The sequence below is a fragment of the Bidens hawaiensis genome, unplaced genomic scaffold, assembly GCF_021521415.1.
Source record: "Bidens hawaiensis isolate Kalapana, Puna unplaced genomic scaffold, B.hawaiensis_p1.1 tig00419513_1, whole genome shotgun sequence".
Lineage (NCBI taxonomy): Eukaryota > Viridiplantae > Streptophyta > Magnoliopsida > Asterales > Asteraceae > Bidens > Bidens hawaiensis.
This window is the reverse complement of record NW_027504886.1, coordinates 451,883-471,581: the sequence shown is the minus strand read 5'-3', so window position 1 is coordinate 471,581 and position 19,699 is coordinate 451,883. Positions and strand designations below refer to the sequence as shown.

At 36.8% G+C, this 19,699-nt stretch overlaps 1 protein-coding gene across 1 annotated transcript; it reads right to left on the bottom strand.

Moving 5' to 3' along the window:
* Positions 1-2,025: 2,025 nt before the first annotated feature.
* LOC143609212 (uncharacterized) lies at positions 2,026-4,204 on the bottom strand. The gene is made up of 4 exons (XM_077084030.1): positions 4,065-4,204; positions 3,001-3,196; positions 2,863-2,882; positions 2,026-2,219 (listed from the first exon to the last, which is right to left on the bottom strand). The coding sequence occupies exons 1-4, from the start codon at positions 4,163-4,165 to the stop codon at positions 2,189-2,191; spliced, it is 348 nt and encodes a 115-aa protein (XP_076940145.1). The 5' UTR covers positions 4,166-4,204; the 3' UTR covers positions 2,026-2,188.
* Between the last annotated feature and the right edge of the window lie 15,495 nt (positions 4,205-19,699).

Sequence of the window (19,699 nt, the reverse complement as noted above, 5' to 3'; positions counted from 1 at the left end):
TTGTGCAACCTTAGATGTTTCACCTTTTGTTTTTCATGTTCTGTACTCTATCCTTGGATGGTTTCTATCAAGAATTTTTCTTTATCATATGTTATTTGTTATGTTATGTTGTGTTATGTTGTTATATGTTATGGTACATTTGATGTGTTACAAACTAAGATGCCTTTAGTTGGCTAGAAGCCTAGCGCTCTTTTAAGTTAACTGAGCTTGAGCTAGGTGAATACAAACTCAGTCGAGCTTTTAGCTAAGCAGTTAATTCGGAAAAATATCGGATATCGGTCAAGGACCTGATATCGGCTATCGCAGTGAGACATCGGTGAGATATCGGTAATTTTAATATCATGTAAAATTCATATATATAGCAATTTAACACTAATAATTAAGTATAGGCTCCTACCATTAACAAATTAACCTTTTGTAAATTGAAAAACACTAACAATCGTAGCAAGTAAAAATTGATTAAGGCTTAAAACAATAACATTGAACACTAAAAGTTGATAATTAAGAATTAAAACATTGATATTGGGAATCGGTGATATATCGATCAAATATTAGTCCAATATCGGTCAATATCGTTGGCATTATCGGTACCGATATTCTGAACCGATATTCTGACTTATATATCGCCAGGGGACCGATAACCGATATATCACTGATATATTGGTGATATATCGGCGTTATCGACTGCATAGGCTTTTAGCGAGCCTTTGCTTACGAGCATCTTAGCTGGGATGCTATCCAAAATTCCTGTATAGTGGTCTTAAAAATAAAACCATTCATATTTTCTATTTATTATTCCTCTTGAATATCATATATAGTTTTACATATATTCTTTTAAAAAGCAAAAATGATTTTTATTAACATTTTAAAGATTTTATTTGTTTTCATTATATTAAAGTTTTTGTTACATTGGTTTTTGTAATTTATGCCTTTATCGAATTAAAGTATTTGATTTATACGCCATTGTGGTGGTTGCACAAAAGAGTGAAAGACGCCCCGTCATGTAGGTGAAAAATGTCCTACGATAAATATAAACTAAAATAATGTTTAAATTATACATATATGAATTAATTAAAATGCGAAAATACCGTTGTTAGGATGACGTTCACAAGGACAATATTCTCCTCTCAAAAATGATGTGCCGGTGCATGGGCATCTTTAGAGTGACATGTAGGCAGGACAATGCTCTCAACTTGGCATAAGATTATGTGCAATGGTTTAACTAATAAGTGAAAACGAGACTGCACAAGTAGGTTTGAAATCTCTTAGTAACTTTTCATTCACAAACACGCTACGTAACCAAAAACATAGTTATTACTTATTTTTATGTTAAAAACATGTGATTCGTATAGTTTGATTGGTTGGAAAAGGTGGTTTTCCCGCACATAGTTTTCATCCACCCGTTGACATGCTTACTGTTCCTTTCCTCCACACAGACACACACAAATCGACTGGTATTCCTAAACTTGTAATCATTTTTATGAGGTTTCGATGAAATAACTAAACATTTTATCAAATCATACTATTAACTAATAACCTATGCCCATTAAAGCTCACATTTCAAGTTTAACAATGACAGGGACTTGTTTAAACTTAGCAACAACATAATTAGAAACTGACTGATTGGCTTGAGGATTAGAAAATTGGTGTCTCAAAACATATAAAAGCATCTAAATTGTTTTATTAATAGCATAAACTATATTATTTATAAATTTTTTATAATTATATTTTAGCATAATAACATCCTCTAAAAAAAGAAAGTAAAAAAAAGTTTTTGGGCCCACTAAACAATCTCAACCCGTTTTTCGTATGTAAAAAACTGCTTATAAACAGAAACTGGTTTTTAACCCGAACTAAAACTGATTATGTAACAGGTTTGGGCAAAAAAACATTTTTGATTATCATTGACCAAAACCAAACCGGTTTGGACCCATAACCAGATTTGTGCACCTTCATCATCATCCACACAACACAACTTACATGGAATCTTATATAAACAATTAAAATCCTTATCATCATTATCAAATCAAAATCAAATTGTTTGTCCTAAAACATATATGAAGTCTCAAGAAAGACGATAAAAGTTCAAGAATTACCATATCAAACCTTAAAACACTTCAGTTCATAACTTACAAAAACAAATCATGTCCGCTCAGGCACCATAAAGAAGAGATTGATTCGTGCTCATTTAGAAGATGTGCACAATATCATAAGCAAATCTGTTTTCTTGTTAAGGATAACCAAACAAGAACAACAAATAATCAATTTGGATTGGTGGGTTAAATAGTTCATTTAGAAGATGTGCACAAACGAGAACAGACTTCAAATCATGTAACCAGAACAAGCCCGATTAACAAGTTAATAAAAATGTGTCAAACAGGTTGGCAGGTAGTAAACAAGTTGGAAACGCGTTACCTAGGTTGTAAATAATAGGCTAAACTGGTCAAAAACGGGTTACCAGATCAACTCATTTAATAAGTTGCTAGCGAGTCAACCAGTTTACAAAAACGGGTTGAACAAAGTACACAGGCCATCTAAATGAGTTGGGTCGGGTCGGGTTAGAATCACTTCTTAACCCTTTTTTGAATTTATAATTAACAAATGTACAAAATAAATTTATCAAGCCTCAATTCTTAAAATAATAATCTGATTTGTTACTTTGGAGATTTTAAGCATTTGTAAAAGCTTTGGGTTATTTTCGACCCGTTTAAACCAAGTTTCAAACTTTATCTATTGAAGACAAAAAAAAAGTAAAACAAAAACAACCGCTAAAGGGAAGTTGCCACCCTTAATCTTCATGAACAGGGCCCAAAATAGATTTATATGAAGTGCAATAAAAATAAAACAGCAATAAAAGGATACGTCCAGAACAGCACAAATGACTGCAAAAAAAAAAAAAGAAAAAACAAAGAAAAGAAAGGTAAAATTGGCTGGTTAATAAACAAATCTAGCAAAAGAAATTTAAATATAAAAATACAATGAACAGATATGAGATATTACCAAAAGCCCGCCAAGAAATCCGTCCAGTAGAACCCTATTCCAGCTGTCAAAATATGAGTGGACAGAAAAACCGGTTCGTGCAGTCAAACACACAGATGTAATCGCCATAACCAGTAAATAAACCACAAACCCCATGAGGCCGTTAACTCCCAATATTCCAGCAATCACACCACCAATAATGGACATAAATGTCCGACTGCATATTCATCACAAAACAAGAATTACAATAAGGGGAAAGTGAATACGTTGCTGTCATGCGTGTAAGCTTAGACGCAAAACTCATCAAAACTACGTAGTTTTGATGAAAAATAGTCAAAACTTAATTTTTTACCCTAATCCCTATCATCTATTTCTCAACAGCCTGATCTCCCTTCCACCCACCGTCTCCCAAGGTTTAGATCTGCAATTAACGTAATCCTTAAATCAAAACTATATTTTGACCCATGTCATCTATGTCTTTGAAGTCTTTCTTTACTTTGCTTTAACATCGAATACCTTTTTGTATCAGTATCATTCGTGTGTTCATTGTTGTATCCACATTCCACAAAATTAGAATATTAATATTCAGTTGTTGTACAACTCATTATTATTATTAAATTAAATATTAATAAAACATAAAGTGGGAATTCATGATCAACTGCAGGAATGAATAACCTGAATTTTGAGTGAATTTCTTAAACAAATATAAGTTCATACGCAATCGCAGATTCAGTTGGGAAGTATATGATGAAATCATTAGGGAAGGATACAAATCAATTTTAAAATTGACTGATTGCTAACCATCAATTGCGATACTAAAACAAAAAACTTGAAAAACTCTCAAAGCCTTGGGAGACGGTGGATGAGAGGGAGATCTGGCTGTTGAGAAATAGATGATAGATGGTAGGGATTAGGGTTAAAAATTAAATTTTGACTATTTTTAATCAAAAACTTCGTAGTTTTGATAAGTTTTGCGTCTAAGCTTACACGCATGACAGCACCGTATTCACTTTTCCCTTACAATAATCAACTGAAAGAATAACAAGAACCATAAAAGAATTTGAAAATGCAATATTAAAACTAACCAGTAGTATATCACTTTCATGTTGCTTTGCAAATTTTCAGCATTGAAAGTTGGTACTTCATTTTCATTTGATTTTCTTCCAGAATCATTTTGGCTAGCCATATTTCCCACCTTTTGTAATTTATCACAAGAATAAGATGCATCAGATTTTGAAGATGTGATAATCACAGTTGGTTAACTGTTTCCACAATTTGATAATTTAAAGAACTTGTCTATAAAAATAACCAGAAAATACGTCCTAAGTCGTTTTCTGAATTCAAACTAGGTTAACTTATAGGCTTTGATAAATCAGTTTTGTTGCAGTCGATATTATTTGACCCTATATTTCAGTTAAAGTTATGGTTTCCAAAACACACATCTAAACGGTCCGATTATTGGGCAAACTGCTTGGATCAAACGTATCACATCAATAATACGCGATTATACACTGGGACATATAGGAAATATAAGTTCCAAAATCTGACCAAACATGACATGTCGCGAAGGATATGAGTATGTGAAACATGGATACAAAGATTCTGAATGGTTAAAAATAAACAAGACACTCATTTTCAAGTGCGTATAAATACATGTATAAGCTCCAAAAAGTCAAAGACAAGTCAACACATTTTTATATGTGAATCTTTGAAGGAAAGCTAAAAATTAAACTTAGCAATTAATCGCCGAATTAATCCCAATATTTCCAAGACTGCAGCTGTGTTAAAAAGATTATAAACTTTCTGGGTAACATGAGTTTATGATCACAAATACACATCTAAAGCTTACGACAGATTGGATCTTAACCCTAATTCAAAGGAGATGAAAGCAACAATACCTGGCGTAGTATTCCGCACTGAGTGGCGTTTCTTGATATCTCCGGATGGATTTCGATTTGGATTTGTTTATAGGATCGGGTCACTTTTCGGGCCTTTAACAAGCTCCATTTTAAACCCTATTTTCCTCTTGAGCCTCAGTTTTTTACGTTGATATTTTATTATTTCAAAAAAGTAAATATGCCTACGCGTAGCGCTGTTCAAAATAACCGAAAATAAAAATGAAAGCCGAATCGTATCCGTTTTCGAAACAACTGAATCCAAATTAAGACTTTGGTTTTTGATTTGGTTTTAAGATGTATATGCTGGGCTTGTTTGAATTTTTGATGTAGTACAGAACCCAAACGATTGTTCGAACCCAGAACGCAAACAAAATAAATTGTTATGATGACTTCGATTAATATGATTTAAATCGATTTGTTCAATTTTAACCGAAACCGAATCGAATTGAATTCGGTTCGATTAGCCCCTTTCTGAATTTGGTTAGGTTCGATTTTCTACTAGGAGTAAAAAAATCTCATAATTGATGTGACATTTGTGGCAAAATCGAGTATACCTTAGTATTTATTTATCGAATAAGCGATTAACCGCTTATTGAGTAGCAAACAAACGATTAACCGAACGGGTCTGAATATGACCCAGATATCCCGAGGGACCATCTATAAGTGATATATGTCTATTATAAGCCAACATATTGATATTAAGGCTTTAGTATGATAGCAGACTAGTAAAACGAAAACATGCTCGTTTAACTACCCGCTATGGATTTAAATGCGAAAGATAGTTTCGAAACAAGCATTGTATCACCCGTTAAGCCGAAAAAGATTTACCAAACACTTGTTCGGGATGTTTTAAGCGATTCGTGAAAATATTTTCGATTTTTACAAACAAATAGTATGTTTTTCTAAATTTACAATAAATTAGCCGAAAAACACTCGTTTTCGCGACGTTTGTCGCACCAGATATATTTTTCGTGCCAAAAACCGAACCCGAAATAAATTTGGACTCGAGATTTTATGTTCGGGCACGCAAAATGAGAAAATTTGGCCAAAATGGGCCCAAAATGAGCCCATATAGGGTCGGCCATAAGTAGGGGATCCACCCCTTAATATTTTGTTTTAAAGTATTGTTAAACCAATCCAAATTGAAAATGTCTTCATAACTTAACTTCTTCCAGCTGAAGCCTTTCCATTTCAGCCAAAACCCTAAGGTAACTTGTCTATGACCATTTCATACTTGATTAAACATGGTTTAAGCATAAGGATGATGGTTTGATTAGTAAAAATCATGATTAACCATGTAAAACTTTTTAAAATCATACAAAAATTATTTTGATGGTACACCTGGTTGGAAATCAGAATCATAATCTTTTTTTTTTTTTGCCATAAACACGGATTAGAGGGTTTAACGACGTTTTTACGGTTCAAAAGTTCGGTTTAGAACCTTAACTGAAGCCCTAACTTTTATGGCTTGTCTCCTGATGATACATACTTGATTTGTGATATAGGACCTGTACTTAGCTTATATAGAAGCACGAGAACCTGGAAATTGGATTAAGAGACCGAAAACGGGCGAAAACCGCAATGGTAATGCTGAAATGTTTGATTGCGGGCTGTTTAGGTTAAGGTTGTGATGTGCATATTGTTAGGCCATGAAATTTTTCAGGGAAATCAGGGAGCATATCATTGAGTCCCTGTCCAAATTTGAATTTTTCGACCATCCGAAAATATTTGGCGAATTTATTCCTGATTTGGGGCGTTTATTTGGGAAAAATACTTAAGATACTTGAAAAATTATAAAATTTTGTGGGGAACACATATTTGGTATAATATGATCACATATGATATTTGGTCTCATTTGGAAAACCCTAAGTATTTTTTGTGCGTTCGCATTTATTTGAATTTTCATGGTTGTTTTTGGCTCGAAAATGATATTAGGCAAGATTATTAGATTTTGGAATTGCTACAGGTTATTTTGGGAAGTTTTTTGGTCACTCAGGAATTTTGGCAGATTTTTCAAAAATAATTTGGTATAAACGGATGATTTTCGGGCTAAATATAGCGTATAAAATGATTTTTTATAAATTTATAAATCAGTAAATAATTCTAGAAATATTTTTATAAAAATATACATATTTTATTTGATAAGTTTCTAAATTTTCATGATCTAATGATTAATGGATAATTAATTATGCTAATTTGAAGATTAAACAAATTCAATTCTGACGAAAACCCGGCAAGTTCGTGTTAACGAACCTGTTGTAATATCAGAACATCGAAAACGATTAAGAAATATATTTTCAGATTAATTATGTAAAAATGAATTTTTTTTTGATAAATCCGGACAATTTGGATAGATTATGCGCGCTTTTCTCCAACTCAAACTGAATAAACGGAAATAAGCAACTTGGGCCAGCTGGTGAAACAAGGAAACTAAGCCAAGTTCGATTTTAGACATTAGAAATTGAACAACATCATAATCTAAGCCTATTGACACTTTCTGGGTTTTACAGCCACATCCAGACTAGTTATACAGCCCAGCTAAGTATAAAGATTATAATAATATTAAAATATTAATATTATTAAAATATTGACTATAGGGACTAAGTGATAGCAAGGGAAACGAACCCTGACCTGACCTCGCATTGAGTACCTACAAAACTGTGAGTTTCATCGCCCATATTTTCAAACTGTTTACGAACTTTTGGGGTGAAAAGCATGTTTATATACGTTTATCTATCTGAAAATGGCTCAGGATATAAATTATCTAAACGTTCTTATACGAAAAGTCCCTATAAATATAATGATTAACTACGTGCTGATGAAAGGTGATTAGGATTGTTGATTGATATATTAAATGGAGATAGTACGAATGACAAAACATAATGAAATTACACGTGACAACATGTTTATACAAACACGTTATGTAATGTTAAACATAACTAATTTGGGAAACAACATGGTTTGTAATAGCCATGGGGTTAACACGGTTGGTGATGATCATGGGGCTATTGTGGGCAGAAGGAGGGCCACAATAGTAATAAACTAAAGTTGAGTATGACCTATGAGCCAAGTTCTGCTGCAACTTACTAAACTAAAGTTGAGTATGGCCTATGAGTCAAGTTCTCCTGCAACTTAGTAAACTAAAGTTGAGTATGGCCTATGGGCCAAGTTCTGCTGCAACTAAACAGACTAACTTGATTATGACATGAATGCCAAGAATGTATTGTGATTATACATATTGTGGGTGGAAGCAGGGCCACAATGATTGGTGATACGTGATAAATACTATATATATATGTGTGTGTGTGTGTGTATATATGTATATATCTGTATATACATACTATGTGGATAGGCGTAGGAAATACTATGTGTAGAAAATACAAATTATTTGTGTTTACACTATGTAACGTTTGAGTTTACGTGGAACCATTGTGGGCGGAATTGGGGGGGGGGGGGGGGGCATAGTGGTTGATTTGACGTGGAATCGTTGTGGGCGGAATGAGGTTCACAGTGGTTGATTTTACGTGAAAAAATGAAGGCACGTAGTACAAGTGAACAGTCACGATTTTATCACAATTCCAAACTTTTATCATAAATTTATACACATACATATGTATATACAAAGACACAGATGTACATATACCAACGTAAATATATTTTCTTACATACGCGCGCACATACAAACTATGACTGTTTGGTACGTAGAACTGATTTCGTTAAACTTATGAAACTCACCAACTATTCGTAGTTGACCAGTTTTTAACATGCTTTCAGGTATTCAGAAAAATGAGTAAAGTGTGTATGCGCTATCTGTTTGGATTGTGATCGATGCTATGTAAATTGATACAAGAATTCGAGTTAGAAGTGAGGTAGTTGAAGAACTAGTTTTGATTGTATCTCCTAGTTTTTAAAAGATGTTAGAGCAATGTAAAATATTGTAAATTAGTTAATAATGTTTATTTATTAACAATGTATTTGATATCAATTGTGTCTGTGACATTACAGTTTTATCTTCTGCAAATCGCTTAACGGGGTGTGACAACCGAACAAGTTAAATCGAATAAATCAATAACCTAACCGATGAACACCCCTACCTGAGCGTTGTGGTGAGCCAGGTTAAATGCATTACATGTTCGAAAGCTAGCGAGAAGTCGGTCAGTATCGGTTCGACTCGTTATGGTAAAAATTGTGTCAAAAGTTTCATTTCCAAAATTGAGAGGTAAACAAGTAACTTGAAAGGGTAAAAGTTTCATTAACAAAGTGACAGATCCAAAAGTAAAATGAACTAAATTTGAAAGACAAAAGGTATGTTGATCAGTTCTTCATGAAAGTAATAGAAAACATGATAAATATTAAACCTATGAACCTGTTACAGCAGGGAGAATAGTAACCGCAGTAGAGTATGACGTAGTCGACATGCTTGTCATCTTGATCGAGTTCCCCTTTAGGATGTATAGTTAAGGATGGTGTTAGGGTTCTTGAGAGGAACCCGACTTAGGAGAGAGGAGACACAAAAAATTGTATGTGTGTTTTTGATTAGGTTATGATGTTAATTTATTCTCACCTAAGGGGAAACCCTTTATTATTTAATTAAAGGTAATATGGCACATCAACAATTACCCAACTAATATATGATAAGGTATAATTAATTATTTTGGTCTATGATAATATAAATGATCCACACACACACACACATACACACACACACATACATACATATATATATATATATATATATATAATATTTATTCTTGCATTCTCCCACTTGACCGAGTAATCATTTATTATGAGCATTAGATAAGCCTAATCAGGAGTTAACAGTCATTTTAGCTTTAAACTTAAACTGGAGCAGAGAAATACAGTCATTGAATTGAACATCATCTCAAGACCCCCCATAATCATGCTGCAGTCCTTATTTAAAACATAAGTAGTTATGATCAAAATTTTCAAGTAAGCCTTCAGAACGTTTGATTTGTATAATAATTTGTCTATACGTCATTATGCATGTAGAACATAGGAAGAGACATACAAAATCAAAACTGGTGAGGAAAAATTAGTTAATCATTCATAGTACGATATGCGTTGTACATGGTCATCAATAAACCCGTCATGATTATAAGCGCTTTCATAATATTTATGGGCAATAGACCTTTAGTTATAGGATCCTTAAACATATCATAAATGTATTCGATACGAAAATTTAGTTTTCTCAATTCGTTCATAAACGAATAATAATTTTTAGATCAAATTTTAATGTAGCACCTCTCGAATTGTTACTGTTTGAGAAAACAAGGTAGCTGACTTTATCACAACAAGTCTTCAATATACAATTTAGAGGGAGCTAATAAACTTGTGGGTCCACTGATAAATATTCAACAACATTTATTGATTAGGTTGTCGTTATAAGTTCATTATGACTCCTCCATAAGATAGGTATATTTGCCGACATAAGAATATATCCTAAAAATCACTTTTTGTTATATTTGGACATAACAATGGTTAGAGTAATCAACTGGTTTGAATTCTCAATTCTTTTAAATTATAGTCTCTCGTTTGCTTTAAAGATATTTCAATACTCTTTTAGATGCTTCGCAATAATTCAGACATATCTAGTGTGTTGCAATATGAGTAGTATCTGAACGAGTATAGACTTGAACCTACATAAGACGTCTACTTTTGGTCTATCTTAGAATGTTATGATATCTATCATGTAAGGGGTATCTCTGAGATCTATCAAATCAAAGTATGTATGAACAATGCTTTGACTTATGTAGCATATACTTGTCAAAAGAATATCATCTATATAAGGACAAGTTTGTTTTAGTTGCTCCTGCTATCTTGAGGTAGGTACATTAATCCACTTGGTTCTTGACAAAAATAATTGTATTAAGATTTCATCACACTTTGATGTTTTGCATTAACCCATGTATGGATTTTCTTAACTTACAGGCTGAATGTTCTTTGACCTTCAGTCTATAACTTTTAGGTTATTTTATGAACATATAAATATGTAAGCCGGTTGTTAGGGAAAGTTGTTTTAATGTTCATCTAATGTAGCTCTTAACTATTATAAGCTACTAGAACAGTAATGACCCTTAAATAAATCTTTTGTAATATAGGTAAGAAGATTCTTTGATAATTAGTTTCTCCTTGAATATAACCTTTAACAATTAATCGTGCTTCTTATTGTCTTGACGTTTCGTATTGGGATTTAGTTTAGTTATGAACACTCTTAGGTGATTCAACCAAATCTCAAAACGTTACGCTGACTTATGGAGTCAATTATGTTTGATGCTAATGGCTTAATTATAAAGAGTAGGATCATTAAACTTTTCAACATCCATTTCAACCTTAGTTAGGGAGACTACGTAATCATCAAAGTTAGTAGGTTTTAAAACCTAGATGGCCTCCTGAGTTGATTATTGGGTAATTTTAAAAAGTCTTGGTTTTATGGATTAGCTCTTGGTTAGGTTGCTATTATTCTTAGGATTCTAAGTGTGTAAGAGTTGGTGTAGTATGATGTACAAGAGGTGTAATAGGAGTTAAATTCGGAGTAAAATTTAATGAGTCTCTTCCCCCTGCCTCTTGTACTGATAACAAGTCATTATAAGGACTTTTACTGCTCCCACTGACTTTAGAAGCCTTTAGGAAATTTACATGCTTTTTGGCCAATATATAAAGACCAATAGATTCTAATAGGGAAACAAGTTAATAATATAATTTGTTGTAGTTTCTCTTGGTGAGAATTAGTTTAGTAAGAAATCTGAATATGCCCACGTTTAAGTAACAACGAAACTTTTGTAAGAGTAGTAGTAAATTATAAAGAGATAAGTTTTGATAGAATAGTGTTGTGATGGAGCAGTGTCTTGTACAAGAGGAGTAATTGAGATAATATCAAGTTTTCACTCCCCCACCTCTTGCAAATCTTGTAGGTTATGATTGAGACACTTAAAGCTCCTACTAATATTTAATATCTCTAGGAAAAATACAAGACAATGATGTACGTGACGTGGGAATCTGTCATATATATGTTAGACTTGATTTGATTTCATTAACGTCTAGATGTCATAAACTTAGGGACATATTTAGAAGAAATCGTATTGTAAGGCCCCGAACCCCGGGAACCCCACAGTTGGTATTCATACAAAATACTTATTAAAATAATTAAACTTGAAAACGGTTTCTTCTATTAAAACAAATATCTCAGAGTGTAAATTCAGCGGAAAACATAAATAGTAAAGTAAGTTCCCTAAAACCCGGGAATTTTGCCCAAAACCAAATTTTAAATATAATTCATGAAACTATTTAAAATAAAATTGTTCAAAATACATTCTTCCATCCACGTATGCCCTTCACCGTTCAAGTAGCTTCGTGCACGTCCAAGCGATAAGGCATCCTCTTCCTAACCTGAAACTCATACTAACATGCACACAAAGTCAGCTTGAGCTGAGTGAGTTAAAGTTTTAAGTAAATAATATCAGTAATAACAATTATGATAGTCATACCAAAAGTTTAAAAATAAAAAGAGTGCATCCATTAAGTCATCATTACCGAAGACTAAACATTCTCATACATACATATACAAAATATATACATAAACATCCTTTCAAGTACATCCCATATATATATATATATATATATATATATATATATATATATATATAACATCAACGTATAACATCGGGGTCGAGCAAACGTACAACCCAAACACGTAACATCAACGCATGCAAACACAAAGTAGGCATACGCAACATCAGTAGTCGAAACGACTACAACATCGCCAAATATAGGCCAAACAATAATGTGTGTATATATATATATATTTTTTTTAACATCCCAAGGCCTACCATATACTAGCAAGCCTATATAAAATCGTTTAAAACATTTCATCAAGTAAGAAAAACACTTAGGTGTGCATGCTAGCCCAAAATTTAAAAGAGTAAAAAGGGCATCATGAACTCACCTGAAATCAACCAAACACTATCAACGAGCTAGGAAATCTCTAAGTGCACACTCACAAGTAAGGGCCTGTAAATTGTACACAACGCATTACTAAACTAGACCGTAAGAACACACTTGCCTAACGGGCCGTTCAAGCCCAACAATTTGGCCCGAGGCCCAACCCACACTCATTTACTTTACCTCAGCCCCTAAAACCTTTCAATTAACCAAATTCACCCTAAGATCATGGTCGGGGCTAACCATGATGCACAACTCACCCGTCGGTATGCAAATCGAGTCGAATACGCGCGTAATAACTCTTAAAACCAATTGCCAAACAAATCAGCCCCAAATGGACCAAATTCCCATCTTAACCTTTTCATACATCATAATTATGTCACCCGAGTTGATAGAGTCGACGGTTCCTTTTTACAACACTCACTTTAATGTTTAAACGACAATTCGCGCACAACCGACTCGATTGACTAATCAACAACCTAATCAGCCCCGAGTACCAAAAAAAAATAAGTTTCCCACAGCCCTTAAACCCCCCTAAGGCTATGCAAATTGATTCGGTTGGTCATTCAATCGATTAACGCATCAAACTCAACAATTGACGATTCTACACCCGATAAACCCTAGTTTTCGAACTAAAATCGATTGATCGACCTAAATACCTCCAATGGCCACGAAATTTTAATATGATGTAAATGCCATACCTGGGAATCTTTCTACACCAGAAACTCTAATTTTTATCCACGGGAAGCGGGTCAACTGAACCTTGGCCGAAATCTGTCCAACGAAAAGAATCGGCAAAATTTAGCATCAAAACGATTAGGGGTGAACGAAAAAAGTGTTGGGGATTGTAGTACATACCTTGAACTAGTTCTAAATTCCTGGGAATCACTCAAAAAGTCGAAGCAAAAAAAAAGGGGGGTGGCTGATCTTCTGGCCGATCGCTGCTGGTAGGGTTAGGGTTAGGATTTGTTTTGTTTTATAATTATAATAAAAGAAGTTACATCCAAGTCCCTCCAAATTGAAGTATAAGGCATTATGGAAGAAAAGTTAGATGGTTTAACGTACCAGGATGACGTAAAGGCTTCCGAGAAACGTCGGTTAAATCCCGAGAATTATACATACTTTACATGCAGGAAATCTTTAAACTGAAAAATTTAGCGGGCGTTACAAGTCCACCCTCCTTACAATGGGATTCGTCCCCGAATCCCGATGCGATAGGAACAACTGCGGATAGTGCTTCACCATCTCGTCTTCGGATTCCCAAGTAGCCTCGGAACCCCTACGGTGTCTCCACTGCACCTTCACCTGCCTAACCACTTTATTACTCAGACACCTCTTCTGACAGTCAAGAATAGCAATCGGTTGCTCAACGTAGTTCGGCTTACTATCGAGTTCAATATCATCAAGAGGCACATGGGCCTCTTTATCCGCTAAGCATTTCCTTAGATGAGACACGTGAAAAGTAAGATGAATCCCCGCGAGCTCCTCGGCAATTCCAGCCTATATGCTACCTCACCAACTCGGGACAAAATACGGAACGGACCAATAAACCTCGGACTGAGCTTCCCCCTCTTACGAAAACGAATAATGCCCTTCCAAGGAGAAACTTTTAACATAACCCGATCCCCAGCCTCAAACACAATCGGTCTTCGCCTTTTATCCGCGTAGGACTTTTGACGATCCTGAGCACCCTTCATAAAAGCCTTAATCTTATCGAGCTTCTCAGTCGTAGCCTCGACCACCTCCAAACAACCCAACTTCTTCTGACCAATGGAACCCCAACAGACCGGAGTCCTTCACCTCCTACCATACAGCATCTCAAACGGTGGCATCCCAATCGTGGCGTGATAACTATTGTTATACGAGAACTCTACCAACGGTAAGTGACGATCCCAACTACCACCAAAATCGATTACACAGGCCCGCAACATATCCTCAAGAGTCTGAATGGTCCTCTCGGACTGACCATCCGTCTGCGGGTGATAGGCAATACTGATGAGGAGTTTGGTACCCATCTCCTCGTGAAACTTTTTCCAAAACCTGGAGGTAAAACGCGTATCCCTATCCGAAACAATAGATACCGGCATCCCGTGCCTAGAAACGATCTCACGAATAAACACATCGGCCAGCTGTTCAGAATTAAAAGTCTCTCGAATCGGCAAGAAATGAACGCTCTTGGTCAGTCTATCAACGATTACCCAAATGGTGTCATAATTACCTCTAGGGGTACAAGGCAGTTTAGTCACAAAATCCATCGTAAGATGTTCCCATTTCCACTCAGGTATTTCCAACAGCTGAAGTTTCCCAAACGGCCTCTGATGCTCGGCCTTAACTTGTAGACACGTCAAACACTTACTCACATACTGAGCCACCTCAAACTTCATCGCAGGCCACCAATAATTCTTCTTCAGGTCTTGGTACATCTAGGTTGCGCACGGATGAATGGAATAGCGTGACTTGTGCGCTTCATCTAAAATTTTACCCCTGAATCCCCTATACATCGGCACCCATAAACGCCCATCCTTATACTTTACCCCATTGCCGACGTCTTCCAACAGATTTTCGTGACCCTAAATACGTTCTAACATAATCCATTCCACCTGTAACGCTTCATTCTGGACGTTGGCTATTTGTTTCAAAATGTCGGGTTTGAGAATAAGCTGATAGGATTTCACATGAATAGGTTTTGGTCTCTCCTTCCGGCTTAACGCGTCGGCTACCACGTTAGCGTTACCCGGATGGTACATAATCTCCAGATCGTAGTCCTTAATCAACTCCAACCATCGATGCTGTCGCATATTCAGTTCCTTTTGCTCGAAGAAATACTTTAAGCTCTTATGATCGGTATAGATAATTCAAGGAACATCGTACAAATAATGTCTCCACAACTTAAAGTGCAAACACCACCGCCGCCAATTCCAAATCGTGGGTAGGATAATTCGCCTCGTGAGGCTTCAACTGCCGTGAGGCATAAGCGATGACTCGATTTCGCTGCATCAAAACACACCCAAGCCCCTGATAAGAGGCATCAGAAAAAACCACCAGATCATCGGTGCCATCAGGTAGAGCTAAAATCGGTGCATGCGTCAACCTGTTCTTCAAATCAAGAAAAGCCTCCTCCTGCTCAGTACCCCAAACAAACTTAACACTCTTCTTAGTCAACTTGGTCAGTGAAGAAGCAATTTTCGAAAAGTCGGGAATAAAGCGGCGGTAATACCCCGCCAAACCCAGAAAACTACGGATTTCAGATGGAGACTTAGGAGATTCCCATTCATTCACGGCTTCTACCTTTGCAGGGTCAACCAAAATACCACTCGGGTTAATAACATGACCCAAGAACTGAACCTCGCGCAACCAAAAAGAACACTTAGAAAACTTCGCATACAACTTGTTCTTTCCGTGAGATGACCGGCGTGATTGGATTCACTTTTGGAATATACTAGAATGTCATCGATGAATACAGTAACTGTACGGTTGAGCATCAGTCTACACACCCGGTTCATAAAATCCATGAACGCGGCCGGTGCGTTGGTCAAACCAAAAGACATCACGAGAAACTCATAATGCCCATAACGAGTGCGGAAAGAGGTCTTAGGAATATCTTCCTCCTGAATTTTTAACTGATGATAACCGGATCTAAGGTCGATCTTTGAGAACCAACTAGCTCCTTGGAGCTGATCAAATCAGTCGTCAATCCTTGGGAGATGGTACCGATTTTTAACAGTGAGCTTATTCAATTCACGATAGTCAATGCACATCCGCATGCTACCATCCTTCTTCTTAACGAACAAGACCGGGGCACCCCAAGGTGAGATGCTCGGTCGAATGAAGCCCTTGTCGAGCAAGTCTTCCAACTGGACCATAAGTTCTTTCATTTCATTCGGTGCTAGACGATAAGGGGCTCGAGCAACGGGTTTTGCGCCCGGCACAAGGTCTATCTGGTATTCGACCTCGCGGTCTGGCGGGACATCTGAAAAATCATCTGGAAATACATCCAGGAAATCTCGAACAATAGGAATATCACCGATGGTAGCCACCTTGGTTTTCATATTTATAACATACGCCAGATACGCCCCGCAACCCCGCTGCATCAATATCCCCGCTTTAAGCATAGAGATGATATGTGGCGTCGCACCACTCCGATCACCGAAGACAGTGATTTGGGTCCCATCCGGGGCCCACTGACTAACAAGTTTCTGACCACAAATTATTTGAACATCAACACTCGCGAGCCAATCCATCCCGAGCACCACATCGAAACAACCAAGCGGCATCAAATACAACCGCACCGGAAATCTATACCCAGACAACTCGATGGAACAACCCTGAATAGCCCTAGACACGGACACGGATTTTCCTACGGCGACCTCAACCTCAAACACATCGACTACGCGCTCGGGTGATTTATTCAACGAGGAACAGAAAGCGGTAGACACTAAACTTCTACTGGCGCCCGAATCAAATAAAACTGACGCTTGTAATTCATCAAGTAGAAAGGTACCTGGGACAATATTATATTACTGCTAAGCTACACGATAATCACATACGATTTCAAAGGAATAAGAAATTATAACGGTGGAATGAAAGTTAAATAAGGAAAAGTACCTGAAACGACATCCGCATCCTCCTTCGCTTCCTTCTTGGAGATGTTGAAGGCCCTCGCCCTGGCCTTCGGCTTCTCATCCATCTTCCTCCTCGAGGAAGTCCCTTGACCGGACCCCCCCGCCTTACTGGAAGGACAGTTTGATGCCAAGTGACCCAAACCCTTACAGCGGAAACAAGTCCATGTCGGACACTCGAAATAGGGGTGTCCAACCTTATCACAACGAAAACAGGTGCCAGACCCACTCTTACATTCCCCCTTGTGCGGTTTCCTGCACTTCTTGCAATTACCGAACGCCGCATCCCTCATAAATTCAGAAGTCTCAGTTTTTACCCTTTTCTTAGATGAATTAAAATTGCTTCCCCCGGGTCGCTTACCGTACGAATTTGAGTTCCATGTCTTCCTAGTCTCGGTCGGCGGTAACTTCTCCCTCTGATCATACAGTGTACCTACTAGAGTAACCACTGAGTGAAAAGAGTTCATATCGGTAGTCAACACACCCCTGCGAATATCCACTCGAAGCCCCTTCACATGCTTTATAATCCTCTTGGCTTCGGGAGTAACCAAATCGTGACATAAACGAGCCATCTTGTTAAACTTGGTGGTATACTCTCGATGCGACATAGTACCAGCCTCCAAGGTCAAGAATTCCTGTTCTATCTTATCCAATTCATGCGAAGGACAAAACTGATCGAGAACCAATTTCTTCAACTCACCCCACGTCATCCTCCTAATCGAACGATCACCTATAGCTTGCGCCAAGTTATCCCACCAGCACAGTGCCTCGGAACGAAACTAGGCGGTAGCATAAGTCACCATGTCATCCCCCTTGCACTTACTAACCCTTAGAACGGCCTCCATCTCTCTCACCCACTGATGTGCTGCCAATGCATCTTTAGTACCATCTAAAGAAGGGGGGTCACACTTCTTAAAGTCACCATACGAGCAACTCCGAGTAGATACACTAATAGTCCGCACCTCATCTTCATCCCCACTCGGCACATACACTTCCTCTTCCTCTTCGACCTGCACCTCCTTACTCTTCCTTCCCTTATCCGATCCTTTACCAACCAGTGACTCCTCCATGGCCCTAACGGCCTCAGCAAATATCTCAGGTATGGCGCTATGGAGCACCTGGTAGACCTCATCCGAGATAGCCGCGTGCATAGCAGAATCTAAGGCGGGGTTATCTCCCTCCTCATGAATCGGGGTCTCTTGATGGGGAGTAGGAATCTCACTCTCGGCTTCGGCACGTGGCTTACGACCACGGCTGCGAACACTAGGACCACCTCTCTTAGCTGCTCGAGTATTAACCATGACTTATCCCTACAAAGACAGAATTTTAACATGATTAAGTACAGGTGGCATTTAGAACATGTAAGGTAAGGGTAAACTGCTAATGATGTTGATCAAGTGTAATTAGTCGTTACTTTACCCGCCCGTCCTAAGCACCCCTGCCCCTAACCTCGTTAGCCTTCTATCTAACACTTAGACAGTTAATCACATATTGGAAACTTTTAAATTTAAAGGAATGACTAATAAATTAAAGTTACCTCTTGGCATGCAGCTACTCGCGGTGGGCATACTGGTCTCTTTTCTTACAGTTCGAGTCCAAGCATTCGGGGATACTCGGATTCCTCGAACCATGGCTCTGATACCAACTTGTAAGGCCCCGAACCCCGGGAAACCCACAGTTGGTATTCATACAAAATACTTATTAAAATAATTAAACTTGAAAACGGTTTCTTCCATTAAAACAAACATCTCATAGTGTAAATTCAGCGGAAAACATAAATAGTAAAGTAAGTTCCCTAAAACCTGGGAATTTTGCCCAAAACCAAAATTTAAATATAATTCATGAAACTATTAAAAATAAAATTGCTCAAAATACATTCTTCCATCCACGTATGCCCTTCACCGTCCAAGTAGCTTCGTGCATGTCCAAGCGATAAGGTATCCTCTTCCTAACCTGAAACTCACACTTACATGCACACAAAGTCAGCTTGAGCTGAGTGAGTTCAAGTTTTAAGTAAATAATATTAGTAATAACAATTATGATAGTCATACCAAAAGTTTAAAAATAAAAAGAGTGTATCCATTAAGTCATCATTACCGAAGACTAAACATTCTCATACATACATATACAAAATATATACATAAACATACTTTCAAGTACATCCCTATATATATAACAATATATATAACAATATATATATATATATATACATATATATATATATGTATATATATATATATGTAT

What these genes read in the sequence shown, in the direction of transcription:
- LOC143609212 (XM_077084030.1), bottom strand. Translation starts at nt 4,165, where the DNA reads ATGGCTAGCCAAAATGATTCTGGAAGAAAATCAAATGAAAATGAAGTA. An exon ending in GATTTCTTGGCGGGCTTTTG is followed by an intron (nt 2,883 to 3,000) that starts GTAATATCTCAT and finishes TTTTTTTTGCAG; the next exon opens with TCATTTGTGCTGTTCTGGAC. An exon ending in TCATTTGTGCTGTTCTGGAC is followed by an intron (nt 2,220 to 2,862) that starts GTATCCTTTTAT and finishes ACAAGAAAACAG; the next exon opens with ATTTGCTTATGATATTGTGC.